Source organism: Populus nigra, chromosome 14, assembly GCF_951802175.1.
Source record: "Populus nigra chromosome 14, ddPopNigr1.1, whole genome shotgun sequence".
Lineage (NCBI taxonomy): Eukaryota > Viridiplantae > Streptophyta > Magnoliopsida > Malpighiales > Salicaceae > Populus > Populus nigra.
The window spans coordinates 14,899,819-14,914,586 of NC_084865.1; the positions used below are offsets into that span (position 1 = coordinate 14,899,819).

Sequence of the window (14,768 nt, forward strand, 5' to 3'; positions counted from 1 at the left end):
ATGTATTTAACTATTTTAAGAAGACATTAGTTGGAAAAAATGGTTATTCTATAAAATCACTTAGGACAGATAAGGGGTGAATTTTGTTCTAATAAGTTTAATTAGTTTTGTGAAGATCATGATATCAAAAAAACTTTCTTAGCGATGCTTAGATCTTCACAACAAAATGGCGTGATGGAAAGAAAGAATAGAAGCATGATAACATCCTTAACATAATAAAAAACATACTCAAAACCAAAACGATGCCAAAGAAGTATTGAGATGAAGCTATAGATTGTGATGTTTACTTGTCAAATAGGTGTCTTACGAAAGCCTTAAATGGCATGACTTCACAAGAGACATGGAATGGAAGAAAGCCAAATGCTACTCACTTGAAGGTGTTTGAGAGCATTGGTTATATGCATGTAAATGATCAAGCAAGAACCAAACTAGATGATAAGAGCAAAAAAATGATTTTTATGGATGATTATCAAAAGTCCAAATAATACAAGCTTTACAACCCCAATGAAGAAAAGATAGTTATTAGTAAGGGTGTCGAATTTGATGAAGAATGAGCATGGGATTGAAAGGTAGAAGATGGTGAGAAGTATGATTTTTTATTAGTTTTTGATGAAGATAAAGAGAGAGATGAAGATCATTAAGAACTAGTTACACCTCCACAATCACCAATGAACTCAACTTCACCTTTATCTTCTTCTTCTAGTTGAAGTTCAAATAGTAGCACCCCTCACCTAGTCCACCAAGAAAAATGAGTAGCTTTGATAACTTATATGAGGTAACCAATCCAATAGATGATAATTTAACTCTATATTGTCATCTTACCACATGTGAATCTATAATATTTGAAAAGGCAATAAAGGATGAAAAGTAAAGAATTGCTATGAATGAGAAAATTGCATTAATTGAGGAAAATGACACATGAAAGTTGGTTATAAACCAAATAAAAAAAAGTCAATAGGTCTCAAGTGGATCTATATATAAAAAAAAAGTGCTAAAGAAGTGGAGAGGTATAAAGCGAGATCGGTAACAAAAATCTATAATCAAAAGCAATGGATTGACTATGATGAAGTTTTTGTCTCAGTTGCTAGATTAGAGGCCATTTGATTAATAATCGCCACAGCTACCTAACATAAATGAAAGATCTACCAAATAGATGTCAAGTCGGCCTTTCTAAATTGCTTTCTTGAAGATGAGGTCTACATTGAGCAACCCATGAGTTATGAAGTGAAGGGACATGAAGACAATATATTAAAGTTGAGCAAAGCCTTGTATAGATTGAAGCAACCCATGGGTTAGAGCTTAGTATAGTCGAATTGATAGTTGTTTCTTGAAGAATGGGTTTGTAAAATGCCCCCATTAATATGCTATCTATATGAAGATAAAAGAGAGTGATGATACTCTTATTATACGTTTGTATTTGACTTGATCTTTACAGGCAATAATCCAAAGATGTTTGGAGACTTCAAACAATCAATGTTCAAGGAGTTTGAGATGACAGATATTGGTCTTGACCTTTTACCTAGGGATTAAGATCAAACAAGGAGAGGATGGAATCTTTATGAGTCAAAAGAAGTTTGTAAAAAATATTCTCAAGAAGTTCAAGATAGAGAATTATGTAAAAATAAATGCTCTAATTGAGTGTAGAGTAAATATGTCAAATAATGATGAAGGAGAGAAGATAAACTCTACAATATTCAAGAGCCTAGTTGAGAGTTTGAGATATTTGACATGCATTTGTTTGGATATTCTCTTTGGACAAGGACTTGTGAGCATATTCATAGAGATACCAACTATGACACATCTCAAAGCTTTGAAGTGAATTCTTTAATATATCAAAGGTACCATAGATTTTGGTTTATTCTATGGTTACTCTAACAAATTTGATCTTGTAGATTATAATGATAATGATTTGGATGGAGATTTGGATGATAAAAAAAAAGCATTACAAGTTTTGTCTTCTATATTAGAGACACAACATTCACATTGAGTTCAAAAAAGAAATCTATAGTCATATTATCAACTTGTGAAGCTGAATAAATAGTTGTTACAACATGTGTTTTTCATCCTATATGGCTAAAAATATTATTGAAAAAATTATGAATGTCACAAGAGAAGCCTATAGAAATTTATATGAATAACTCATTAGTCATTGCCTTAGCAAAGAATCTTGTGTTTCATGATAGAAGTAAGTGCATCGACATAAGATTTCATTACCTATGAGATTGCATTACAAATAAGAAAGTTAAAGTCAAGTATGTGAATACCCAAGACCAAGTCACGGACATTTTGACTAAACCACTCAAACATGATGTTTTTGCCAAAATGAGAGATATGTTAAGAGATATGAGAAATCAAGTTTAAGAGAGGATGTTAAACATAAACATGATTTCTAGTTTTTTTAAAAAATAGAGGAATTGGTCTACCGGTTAAAAAATGATTGACCAGTTGAATTAAATGAATCGATCTACTGGTTGAGAACCAGTCAACCGATTAAGTCGGCAAAATTAATTTTCCTATTCAGAATAGGATTTCCTTTGCTTCTTATAATTCCTTAATTGTCTAGGACTTTAGATCTATAAATACGCTTGTAATCAGAAACATATAGCATAAGTGTAATAGAAAGAAAATGTGTATAGAAGAGAAAAAACTTAATGAAATATTCCTTCGTCTCAAATTTTCTTCTTGTTTTTTAGTTTTGTTATTTTGCATTGTTGTCCATAAGCTTTTACTACACTAATTTTCTTCAAACAGTGTAGATAAAAAGACATTTTGGAGTGGTAAATAAGAGGTTATTAGAGAAGTTGAGTGTTACTACAGTCCCAGCTGATGCCTTAGAAACTACTCGTCACTTGTTAAAGATTGTAGTTAAAGATGCAACTTTTACTGCTCATGGCCTCACCAAGGATGCCTTGAATCATATCAAGACTCATATTATTGATATTATGCCTTATTTACTCTTGTCTGCTATCACTACAAATGTAAGTGCATTAATCATGATCATTAATCTTTCTACTACAAGTCTCTCGAATTCTTGTTTTATTACTATATTAACTTCTTCGGCAGTTGAATCATAATCTTAATGAATGTCTACACACACACACACACACATACACACACGTGTTTTTAGAAAATGGTTTAACGTTTATGTACATGTATGCAAATGGTGGATGAGGCGGCAAAAGAGGCTAAGGAAAAGGGAGAATCCAATCATGAACAACATGAAAAAGATAAAGGCATTCAACAAAAGGAACCTTATGTATCACTAACTTCTTCCTCATTTGCTTCACTAAAGTCATTATCAAGGCTCAAGTTAATTATTAATTAACAAACCCCTGATCTCATTTTTATCCATGTAATTGATGAGTCAATATTTTTTATTATAGATTTTTATAAATATAAAAAATCTTAAAAAACAAAAATGGATTTGGCAAATATGTTACTCAAAGAACTTATACTTGGTAGTTAGTCAAGCTTGAGTACTTAGATTTCTTCTCTTTAAGATTGGGCTAGACCCATTTGATTTTTTTTTAAAAAAATTCTATGTATAAAAATCTTAACCAAATATTTTGACTCATCAAAAGGAATTATTCACATTGCTTTCCATATAAAATGGATGATTATGGTCAATCTTCTCCACACATTAATCAACATTAGTTAAAAGTATGTCATCTTTTAGATTTCTTGTCATTTTATCTACTAGAATGTAGACGGCGGCAATACACTCTTCATATTGTCCATTGGCTATCTGGATAATGGTTGTTGTTGTTGTTTGTTTGTTTGTTTGGTTTCATCATCAAAATTATTACAACATAATTTTTGACCATTTTGTTTTTGAATTTTTTTAAAAAAAAACAGCAAATAAAAGAAAAAAACAACAAAAACCTAAAAAAACATGTTCTGGCATATTGCATCATTTTCAATGTCTTTTTCAAAGAATTTAAAATAAAAAAAATAAAATCTACTTTCAATATGTTTAGTTGTTAACGTGCTTTTTGAGTTAACGTTGATGTTGTCCTTTTAAAAAAAATCAAAATACAAAAGAATAAGAAAAATAAAAATATAATAAATGAGCAAAGGGACCAGAAGTGAAAAAGAAGAAAATGAGAGACCAAAGAAAATTTAGATTGCTTGTGGACCAAGCAATTGAAGGGAAAAGGCAAACAAAATATCAATAAATAGATGGTTATACACACACAAAAAAGGAGGAATATTTAGGAGAGAGGATAAAAAACTAACAAAAAAATACCAAAAAAGAACTTTATCTAGCTCACACACTCTTCAAATCCCCACATACACCAAAAAACCCAAGCCCTATTATACCTCAACCTAGCCTGCAGTTACACAAGTAAAAAACTACACTTCCATAGACTTGTTTCCTTCCTCTGTCAAACCAAAACCAGCGACGATCTAACCTTTAAGCCATCACCAGCAACTTCAATTTGTGACCCTCATTTTTCATAAAAAAAAAAAAAGCTCAACAACACCAGACACATAAAATTGGTGTCTCCTCCACCATCTTCTTCAGCAACCCACGACTGCCAACCTCTATTGTGAGCTACTAATAGCCATTTATCCTCTTTACCACAACTCGCAACCATCGTGAATAGCCCCCTATTGTGCAAACCTTTAACTCACGGTGTTCTCCTCTCATTTATCCATTTGAATCCACCACAAATCGACCCACCATCACCGTTGACCACATTCTTCCACCAGCAGGCATCAGCTCCTCAACATCACAGCAACCTCCGCCAATAACAAATCCAACAATGCTAGCTCCAACAGCATCGCCGCTATGAATACCACCGCCAATGATTTCTTCTCTCTTTCCAACCATGAACCGATGACATATCAACAACCACCGAACTGGCCCTCTCCACACACGATGCTCCACCTGAGTTGGCAGCGGCAATGATCATTTGAAGAAAAAATAATGAGAGATAATCATATCTAAAAAAGAGAAAAGAAGGAAAAAAGAATTAAAGTTTGTTGTGTTTGTTTCTTCTTTTACAGGTTCCCTTTCATTACACCATCAGCATAGGAGTGAAGAGGAGAGGAAGAGCTTCCTGATCCATGCCATCACGCGCTTCCCAAGACACCGAAGCATCACCTGCACACACCGCCAATGGCGCTGGCGTGTGAGACCCGCGCATCACCATTGTTCTGACTATCCCATAATCTTCCAGTGTGCTTCCTATGTTTTCAACAATATCTCCATTTTTTTTCCATCCCTTGGGAGGACCATTTTGCTAATTTTTGAATTTTTAGCGTGTTTTTAAATTATTGTTATAATTTGAATTCTTGATGGTTTGTAAACATGTGTAATTTTTTTATGTGTGAGTAATTAGTGAAAAAAAGGTGTGTGTGTCTGTGTGTTTGCATTTTTTTTGTGTTAAATAATTGTTAAAAAAAGAAAAAAAATTAAAAATTAATTAATCCAATGTTTTAATTACATATGACCAAAAAAAATAATTTTTTCTTATTACATGCAGCTCAATCCCTACAAAAATTGCATTTTATTTATAAAAAAGAGGAAAAAATGTTTTTAGCATTATTTTAGAAAAAATTTATATTTCTTTGCATTTTTTGTGGAATTTATAACAAGTTCATAAAATTTCTTAAGGATTTGGCCAATATTTCAATAACCCTAAAAAATTTAATTACTGAAAATTAATTATCAACATTCTAGTATAAATATTAGACCTACAAGTAAGCTGGTATTTAAATATCAGAAATTAACTAGAAAATTTTTAAAATTATTTTGGGTATTCATCAATTTTAATTGGGAGTATTTTTTACCATAATATACGAGTTGTAGAAAATTTTTTCACCTTCTAGGATAGGTAAACTCTGTCAAGACACCTATATGGATTCTTCCCATAAAAATTTATTTGGACATACGAGCATTTAATAAATTTGAAATGTCAGATTTATTTGTTAGAATAAATCCTTATTCTAAGCTAAAGATGGACCATTGATTAGAAACTCATCAATACTTTTAAACTATATATAGACCACACAATACAGCCTACTTCAAGTAGGGTGCACTGAAAGTGTTAATATCTTCTCTAATCACAACCAGTTTTTTATCTTAAAATTTCATATAAAACTAGTCTATTTAGATCTTTTAGTAACTATCATCCAAATAGTTAGATGACAAGTTCTCTATCCTAATTTTTTGTTACGCACACCCGCAAGTGCGAAAAAAACCGAAAAGATTGACAAATTTTTAGAAATTTGAAGTCTTTAATAAGGACTATGTGATAGAATCAATGTCTTCTACCTCTTATATACAGGGTGTGGTGAGGCAATGAGCAACTTGGTTGACCTGCATGCCATACTCTTCTTCCCCTAACTCAGCCGGATTGAAAATGAATAGGTGATTCCACTTCCAATTTTCATATTTTTTTTCGCTAGTTCCTAAATTATTATGTCATTTGCAATATCTTCAAGAAAAACTGTTACTATGTCATTCAAACTCAAGAAATCTTCCTAAATAGTAAGGAAGATGATACATCTAGATTAACCTAAACATCTTTTGTTGAAATTGAGATAGAGAGCTTGAATGAACATAAATATGAAACATGAACATAAGCTTCTAGTTCTACCTCTGTATATTGAAAGAAAAAGAAGAAGACTTGAGTGTATTTCAAATTGAGAGAAAGGAATTTACAAATTAAGGTCCATCATCTGCATCTCCGATCAAATTACAAATATCGGAGCACTCCACCAAACTGCACAACAGGGAAGACACATAAAATGCTACTACTTGAAAGAATGCAAAATCAAAAGTTAATTTTAATCAATTCAATAAAACTCTACTAAATGTGTATTGTATTACTGTTAGAGGTTAAACAAGAACAAATTAAAATATTCTTTGTTATGTTCAGCATTTACCAGTAATTACGGCTTCGGAATCCTTGCTTGAAAACCACTATAGGCCTGCAAAAGATTGAAACTATTTTAACCTAAAATGTCAAGCAGTAGGTAAGTAAATGCTATACAGTAATCGAAAACTAAGTAGAACAAACCTTCTAACATTGAGAGGGCCTTCTCCAGGGGAGCCTTCACCGCCCCGGATACAAGTGGTGACACACTTGATAGTGCATGACTCTGCTTTCCTTGACTTGGGCCGTTGGATCCTAGCCTTCTTGCAATCCTTAGGAGATACTGATGCACACTCCCCACCTGACAGTGTTTGTGGTATGTTCGATAGAGTCTCTGTCTCTGCTTGTTGTTGTTGTTGTTGTTGGGGTGCCTCAACACTTGCTCCTGCAGCTGCTGAGGCTAAAACTGCGCCAGCAGCAAACAAGCTCGTAATGGTCATGCTGAATCTGCCGCTGCCTCTGGTGAGATAGCCTGTGCTCTTGTTGATATTGCTACTGCTTTTGACAGCTCCGGCAAGAATATAGGATGATGTGCTTGTTGTATTAAAAACCACTGGACTTGGGGCATAAATTAGCATTATGCTAACTAGCTACCCTTCTGATCTTGATGCACACACACATACACATACAGTCAATTTTGATGAGACCATCCACTTCTAAGCCAAGCCGTCTCAAATTTTCCTTATCTACAACTTACAATTACAATATAAGATAGTGTTGGCTATGTGGGGTGCTTTCTCAACACTAATCCTGTGTCCCCGTCGGATCCACCTGTCAAAATTTCTGTGGCCTGGAAATGGCAATGATCCTCCTGCCATTAATTCCACTTTGTCTATTTTGTGTCTTGTTAGCTAAAAGTCATGTAAAGCAAGACTGACTTGAGTTAACCCCGTTTCATAACGTGGCTACAGAATATATAACATGTTCCTGTTCCATTTCACTAGGGTTTACCGGCCGGTTTAAGTTTTGTAGTGCACAGAAACAAGCCAAGCTTACCTGTCCAGTTGACTGACCCTTCCCCTCCCTGGTCAGCAAACTATTACTTGAACAAGTTTTTTTTCACAAAATCTGAGTAGTCGATGATTCTGTCAGAAAACGGGATATTTATTTTGTGCATTATCTACCCTACCCATCAAATGAACCATCAATGTTTTTGCATTGCTTTATCAATCAAGATCATCAGCTTGCACATCATTTAGCCCTGAAATATACATTTTACTATATCTGCCGGGTCTATACACGAATATACAGTAAGAAAACTGTTATGGCAGTCAGTCACGAATCATAGCAAAGGAAACAGAAATGGATATGTTTTTATTACAAGTAAAAAGATGTTGGACAAGAAAAAAAATCCTCAAGACTGGGAGCAAGTATGGAACTGGTATGGTATTTCCTTGGATGGAGCATATTCAATCAAGTGTTCTTCTCCAAGACAGACAGTGCTGGTGTCAAATAGTTGTTTGCTTTGTCAGGTAAATGTGCCACCTGCACAAGAAATACACATGTTATCGTTAAATTCTCTCCCAGGAAAAAAAGTACGTGTGTGTGTGTGTGATAGTTTTATTTTCTGGCGTTAAAAGCTATTATGATTTATAGTTATATGTTCCTTACAAGTTCATAGAGCTCCCGCCCTTGTTCAGAGACGTATTCATAACAGACCTGCACAATCAGAATTCAGTATTCCATCTCCCTTTAGCAAATATCAAACCTAAACTGAATGTTACCCACATCAAAGCTCTTGTTTCTTGCAGTCGAATCATGCAATGCCTTCACGCAGATATCAGCCACGTCAACACAGCTAATTCCCTGATCCAGGGAAACTTATTAGGGTCTTGAAGTGTGTGTTTGTCTATGTGCCCAACCGCGTTTCAAACTGCCATTGGCTGCAAAAAAACATCATTTTTTGTGCTTTTTGATGCCAGCCGAAGATTGAAACGTGGTTGGCTGCGTACACAAATGGGCCTTTTAAGTTCAATAATGTACTCTTTTATGCAGAAGGGTAATTAATTCTCACTTGAGAAATCCTGTTTCCTTGATCAAATATGAGTGCACGTTGACCACCTGGCTCCTCCTGCGAAAAGTAACCTTTCATTATGTTTGTCAATGTTGAGGCTGGGCTAGGACGGTTCAAACATCTAATTTGCTAAAGATAAAGCAACTTGAATAATTGTCCACTGAGATTTCTTTAGGAAAACTTTAGGCACGATGTCAAAGTACCACTAGGTATTTTGATATTGAGTTACGAGGTTGTAGGATATCAACATTAAGCTACCAAGAAAAAGTATATCAGCAATGCCGGTACTATTGATCTCAAAAGAATCATTCCCTAACAGCTGTGATGATAAACCAATATGTTGTACTATTGTATATTTTTCCCCTTATGAACCACCACCTATATCGGAAAATTTTCGGTCACTGCCTCCTTTCAAGCAGGGTGCACCCTCAAAGCAGCACTTCATCTATTGCCCCATTCTCTCCAAAAACAACTATATTATATACAAAAAGGTTACCCAGTATTGCCGGCAACCTCAGCAGCTCCCTGCCTCATCATCTCCATCACTGTTGGTTATAATTCTTTAGTTGCAGAACACAAGTGCATGCAAAACAGACGTAAAGAAGAATTTGTAGAAAAATAATATTGTTGATCTCAGAATACTCTTTAAATAGAGTTAGAGTTTTACTTGAAAACAAAGACATTTCAAAATTCAAAAACATTGCATAACAACAGATCAGATATGATCAGTGATTTATTCCTAAAATCTTGGTCTTCAGCAGAGATCTTCATTGACGAAATACATTCAATAGGCAACAGCACAGCTTCCTGGTCTTCTGCAGCTTTTTAAGACATTTCATCAACACTCCTCTTTGTCTTAACAGCAACAGATACCAAGCTTTCTTTGCAAATCTTCAAAACTTGCTTTTGGAAGAGCTTTTGTTAGAACATCTGCAATCTGAATATTAGTTCTGCAATATAGCAGAGTAACTTCTTCTTCTTTCTGTGCTTCTCTTAGAAAATATAACTTGATTTTGAAATGCTTAGTTCTGCCATGAAACACAGGATTATTTGCAATAGAAATTGCAGCTTGATTGTCAACATAAATCTTTGTTGGTTCCAGTTGATTCATATGCAGATCAGCAAGAATTTTCCTTATCCAAAATGGTTGATTGACAGCAGCAGTAGCTGCTGCATATTCAGCTTCAGCTGTGCTTTGAGCTACATTATCTTGCTTCCTTGAACACCAAGAAAACATGCCTGATCCAAAACTAAAACAGTAGCCTGAGGTGCTCTTCATGTCGTCCACAGAACCTGCCCAATCACTATCAGAGTACCCATGCAGCATGAAATTCTGAAGATGAGAGTATTTTATTTCATAGCTTATTGTACCTTTGACGTATCTTACTATCCTTTTTGCAGCTTGAAGATGCAATTCACTTGCACAATGCATAAAACGTGATAGCAAGCTCACAGCAAATGCAATGTCTGATCTTGTAGATGTAAGATACATTAAACATCCAATTAAACTTCTATACTGACCTTCATCTGCTTTGTTTGTTCCATCATTCTTGCTGAATTTTTCCTTCAGATTCATAGGTGTGCTTGTGCTCTTGCAGCTTTCCATGTGAAATTTCTTCAATATCTCTTTAGCATATTTCTGTTGACATATGAAGATTCCATCATCCACTTTGTTTCACCTCCATTCCAATGAAGTAAGACATCAACCCAAGATCTGTCATCTCAAACACATCAAACATCTCTACTTTGAATTCTTCAATTTGTGTCTTATTACTTCCTGTTACAAGTAAGTCATCAACATAAACAGATATAATAATTAAGTTTGCATCAGCTCCTTTTACATACAACGTTGCCTCACTTAAACTTTTAACGAAGCCAAGTTTATGTAGATGATCATCAATTCTGCTATACCATACTCTAGGAGCTTGTTTGAGGCCATACAAAGCCTTTTTCAGCAGGTAGACCTTCTCCTCTTGTCCCCTGACTTCAAAGCCTCTTGGTTGCTCTATGTAAATCTCCTCCTGCAGGTATTCATTTAAAAACGCAGATTTTACATCCAGCTGATAAACTTTCCAATTCTTTTGTGCAGCAACTGCAAGTAGTAATTTGATTGTGTCCAAGCGTGCTACTGGTGCAAACATTTCTGAAAAACCCACACCAAACACTTGAGCATAGCCCTTCACAACTAATCTGGCTTTGTATTTGTTTATAGAACCATCTGCATTTTGTTTGGTTTTATAAACTCATTTGACTCCTATGGCCTTCTTGTGTAAAGGTTTGTCCATCAGCACCCATGTATCATTCTTTTCAATCATTCTAAGTTCCTCTTGCATTGCTTCAATCCATTCACTCTTCTTTACTGCTTATTCAAATTCTGTAGGTTCACAGATAGCAATATTGCTACTTTCATAAATTTCAGCTAATGATCTTATACCTCTTACTGGTTCATCGTCAATGTTGTCATTAATAATCTCCAGATTGGAGATTCTTGCGTCTCTGTTGATGATTCCAGCTTTTCTTCTGGTTGCTCCCACTTCCGTTGCTTATCTTCCATGAAGTTAACGTTTCTACTTACCAGAATTCTTCCATTTTAAGGCTGGAAGATTCTGTAAGCTTTTGATGGACTGCTGTATCCAATGAATACTCTTGGTTCTGACTTCTTATCCAGCTTATCTCTTTTCACCTGTGGTACATGAGTGAAACAAATACAACCAAAAATTTTCAAATGTTGCAGGTCTGGTTTGTATCCAAACCAAGCTTCAAAAGGAGTTTTTTTCTACAAGGCTCTGGTTGGCATTCTGTTCAGCAGATACACTGAGGTATTTGTAGCTTCAGCCCATAATTTCTTTGGCAACTCTTTTTCATGCAACATGCATCTAGTCATTTCCATAATACTTCTGTTTTTTCTTTCACTTACACCATTTTGTTGAGGTGTGTACGGTGCAGTAAGCTGATGTTCAATTCCGGATTCATCACAGAATTGCTGAAATCTCCCACAGGTATACTCCTTTCCATTGTTTGATCTTAATGTCTGAATCCTGCACCCACTTTGGTTTTCCACCCATGTTTTATACTTCCAAAACACATTAGCAACTTCTGATTTGAATTTAAGAAAGAAAATCCAACAAAACCTGGAATAATCATCAATGAAGATGATATAATATTTGCTGCCATTCAGTGAAGCTGTATTCAGAGGACCTCCAATGTCTGTATGTATCAGCTGAAGTTTTCGTGTTGCTCTCCAGGTTGCATAAGGGAAAGGTTTTCTGACCTGCTTACTGTATTGACATGCTGCACAGTTTGCTGACCTGTTCTCCACTTATGGTACTCCTTTTACAAGAGTATATTTTTGCATATACATAAGCCCTGCATGATGAAAGTGTCCAACTCTTTTATGCCACAATTCGTCACTGCATGTTTTTGCAGAAAACACACTCTGCTCCTTCTCCATAAGGTTTAAAGTAAAACCTTTTGATTTCATTTTTACCCTGAACATGTTGTTGCCCAAGTTGTCTTTGATCAGACACCATTGATCTTCAAACCTTAATTTGAAACCTTTTTCCATAAGTTGTCCAACACTAAGCAAGTTTTGATCAATGTCAGGCACATATAAAACATCTGAAATATACTTCAAACCTGACAAACTGTTTAAGACAACAATTCCTTTGCCTTTGACATCAATATAATCACCATTTCCAATTTTAACTTTGGAAATAGTTGTTCTCTCAAGTTCTTTAAACAAATCCTAATTGTTTGTCATGTGGTTTGTGCAGCCACTATCAATCAACCAAGAATCATTCGAACTATTTCCTGTTGAAAAACATGATGCAACAAACAGCTGCTCCTCTTCAGGTTGTTGTGCCACAGGATTCACCTTTTCTTCATGTTGTTGTGTCCTGCAGATTCTTTCAACATGTCCAATCTGTCCATATTTCTTGCACTTGATATCTGGTCTCCACCAGCACTTGATCGGCTGATGATTTTTTTTTTTATAGTAGGTACATGGTGGAAATGTTTCCACCTTGTTTCTGTACGTTTGAACATTTTTCTTCTTGATGAATCTCTTGTCTTTGCCTCTTCCTTGATATTGAGTTCTTGCTTAAAAAGCTCCCTGCATTGATTCTTCAGTCTCATTGATCTTCTCTGTTCTTGTACCTGCAGTGCATTTGTTAATTCTCCAAGAGAAATGTTGGTTAAGGCTTTTGACTCTTCTAATGAAGAGATCTTAGACTCATATTTTTCAGGCATAGTGACCAGTATTTTCTGCACAATTCTGTCATCAGAAAATTCTTTTCCAAGCAATCTTACTTTGTTTATTATGCTTAGCAATCTGTCAGCATAATCTTTGATGTTTTCGGTTTCCTTCATCTTCTGCATTTCAAATTCTCTGATTAAATTAAGAACCTGTATATTTTTTGTTCTTTCATTGCCTTGATATTTCTTTTTAAGATAATCCCAAATACCTTTTGCAGAATCCAAATTCATGATTCGTGTGAATATTGTATTTGATACTGCAGCATATAAGCAAGCTTTGGCTTTGGATTTTCTTATCTTCTTCTCCTTGTGGATCTTTAGTTGGGCTATAGTTGGATTTGCAGGCAAGTCAGGAACAATATAGTTTTCTTCCACAGCTTCCCAGAGATCTAGCGCCTCTAGATGCACTGTCATTCTGATGGCCCATGTTTCATAGTTTTCACCATCGAAGATTGGTGGTGAACCATGTGAGATGATTGTTTCAGAATCCATTTTGTGTTTTTTGGTTGTGTTTGTGGTTTGATTTGGTTTATGTTTTTGTTTCTCTCAACTCACAAGTCCCTCAAGAAAATCTATTGCTCTGATACCAATTTGTTGGTTATAATTCTTTAGTTGCAGAACACAAGTGCATGCAAAACAGACGTAAAGAAGAATTTGTAGAAGAATAATATTATTAATCTTAAAATACTCTTTAAATAGAGTTAGAGTTTTACTTGGAAACAAAGACAATTCAAAATTCAAAAACATTGCAGAACAACAGATCAGATATGATCAATGATTTATTCCTAAAATCTTGGTCTTCAGCAGAGATCTTCATTGACGAAATACATTCAATAGGCAACAGCACAGCTTCCTGGTCTTCTGCAGCTTTTTAAGACATTTCATCAACAATCACAGCAGCCCTTCGTCGTGAATCAGACTGCTGCTGAAGTCTCCTCAAATGTTCTTTCAAGTCCCTGGAAAAACGCATACATATATGAGAATTTATAATATAATATCACCCCAACGAAGTTAAAGATTTTAAGATAAGGTTGATGCATAAACCTGCAGCGTGGAACATGGCATTCTGATTCTTTACATGCCCGAGCATGAAGTTGAAGGAGATACCACATCTTTTTACGCAGGACACAGCCTCCAGATGCACGAGTTTTGCACTGTATCCCATGCCGGAAAAGACCTTTCACCTTGCGACAATTAGGATATTGGCAATGTGGAGAACGGCATTGTGATGCATGTACAAGAAGATCAGGCATTTTCCTGAGCTGCAATGTCAAATAAACAATTACATTAGATCCTATTGGCTTGGTACAAATGCTGATGAAAAAATGTAGCGTTAAATAATCAAGTTTCAAAATAGTCATCCTAACATTGATTCTTGAACATTGAGGAATTATCAATTCCATAACTTCTCATATATTTCCACAGAACAATTTGTGAAAGAAAATGCTCATAACACATAGATGAGGTCAGGAACTTTCTTGGTTTAGATTCTTTAGGTTGTGAACCAACCAAGAGTAGCAGTAACTTTGTGAAATAATAGATAGACCATTTGATGGCGTAGGGAAGTCTACATAATTTATTAAGAGTAGAAAAATTGCAATCACTTGTAAATAGGT

The 14,768-nt window shown here is 34.9% G+C and overlaps 4 protein-coding genes across 4 annotated transcripts in view; 1 reads left to right on the forward strand and 3 right to left on the reverse strand.

Moving 5' to 3' along the window:
- Positions 1–166: 166 nt before the first annotated feature.
- Positions 167–3,325, forward strand: LOC133672577 (uncharacterized). Its single transcript, XM_062093022.1, has 4 exons — positions 167–171; positions 299–404; positions 2,757–2,978; positions 3,173–3,325. Exons 1-4 carry the CDS (start codon positions 167–169, stop codon positions 3,323–3,325), a joined length of 486 nt encoding a protein of 161 aa, XP_061949006.1.
- A 3,289-nt stretch (positions 3,326–6,614) lies between these two features.
- On the reverse strand, positions 6,615–7,584 carry LOC133672901 (uncharacterized). The gene is made up of 3 exons (XM_062093458.1): positions 7,029–7,584; positions 6,895–6,939; positions 6,615–6,731 (listed from the first exon to the last, which is right to left on the reverse strand). Exons 1-3 carry the CDS (start codon positions 7,460–7,462, stop codon positions 6,674–6,676), a joined length of 537 nt encoding a protein of 178 aa, XP_061949442.1. The 5' UTR covers positions 7,463–7,584; the 3' UTR covers positions 6,615–6,673.
- A 592-nt stretch (positions 7,585–8,176) lies between these two features.
- On the reverse strand, positions 8,177–9,199 carry LOC133673553 (protein HIGH CHLOROPHYLL FLUORESCENCE PHENOTYPE 173, chloroplastic-like). Its single transcript, XM_062094421.1, has 4 exons — positions 8,899–9,199; positions 8,613–8,690; positions 8,496–8,543; positions 8,177–8,369 (listed from the first exon to the last, which is right to left on the reverse strand). The coding sequence occupies exons 1-4, from the start codon at positions 8,974–8,976 to the stop codon at positions 8,298–8,300; spliced, it is 276 nt and encodes a 91-aa protein (XP_061950405.1). The 5' UTR covers positions 8,977–9,199; the 3' UTR covers positions 8,177–8,297.
- Positions 9,200–13,805: 4,606 nt separating this feature from the next.
- The window catches only part of LOC133673070 (histone acetyltransferase HAC1-like), a 54,852-nt gene continuing 53,889 nt past the window's right edge, over positions 13,806–14,768 (reverse strand). Inside the window, exons 4-5 of the mRNA XM_062093696.1 lie at positions 14,197–14,414; positions 13,806–14,108 (exon numbers count right to left, since the gene is read on the reverse strand). Of these exons, the coding sequence (XP_061949680.1) occupies positions 14,024–14,108; positions 14,197–14,414 (303 nt within the window). The 3' untranslated portion in view covers positions 13,806–14,023. The remainder of the gene's footprint in view (positions 14,109–14,196; positions 14,415–14,768) is intronic.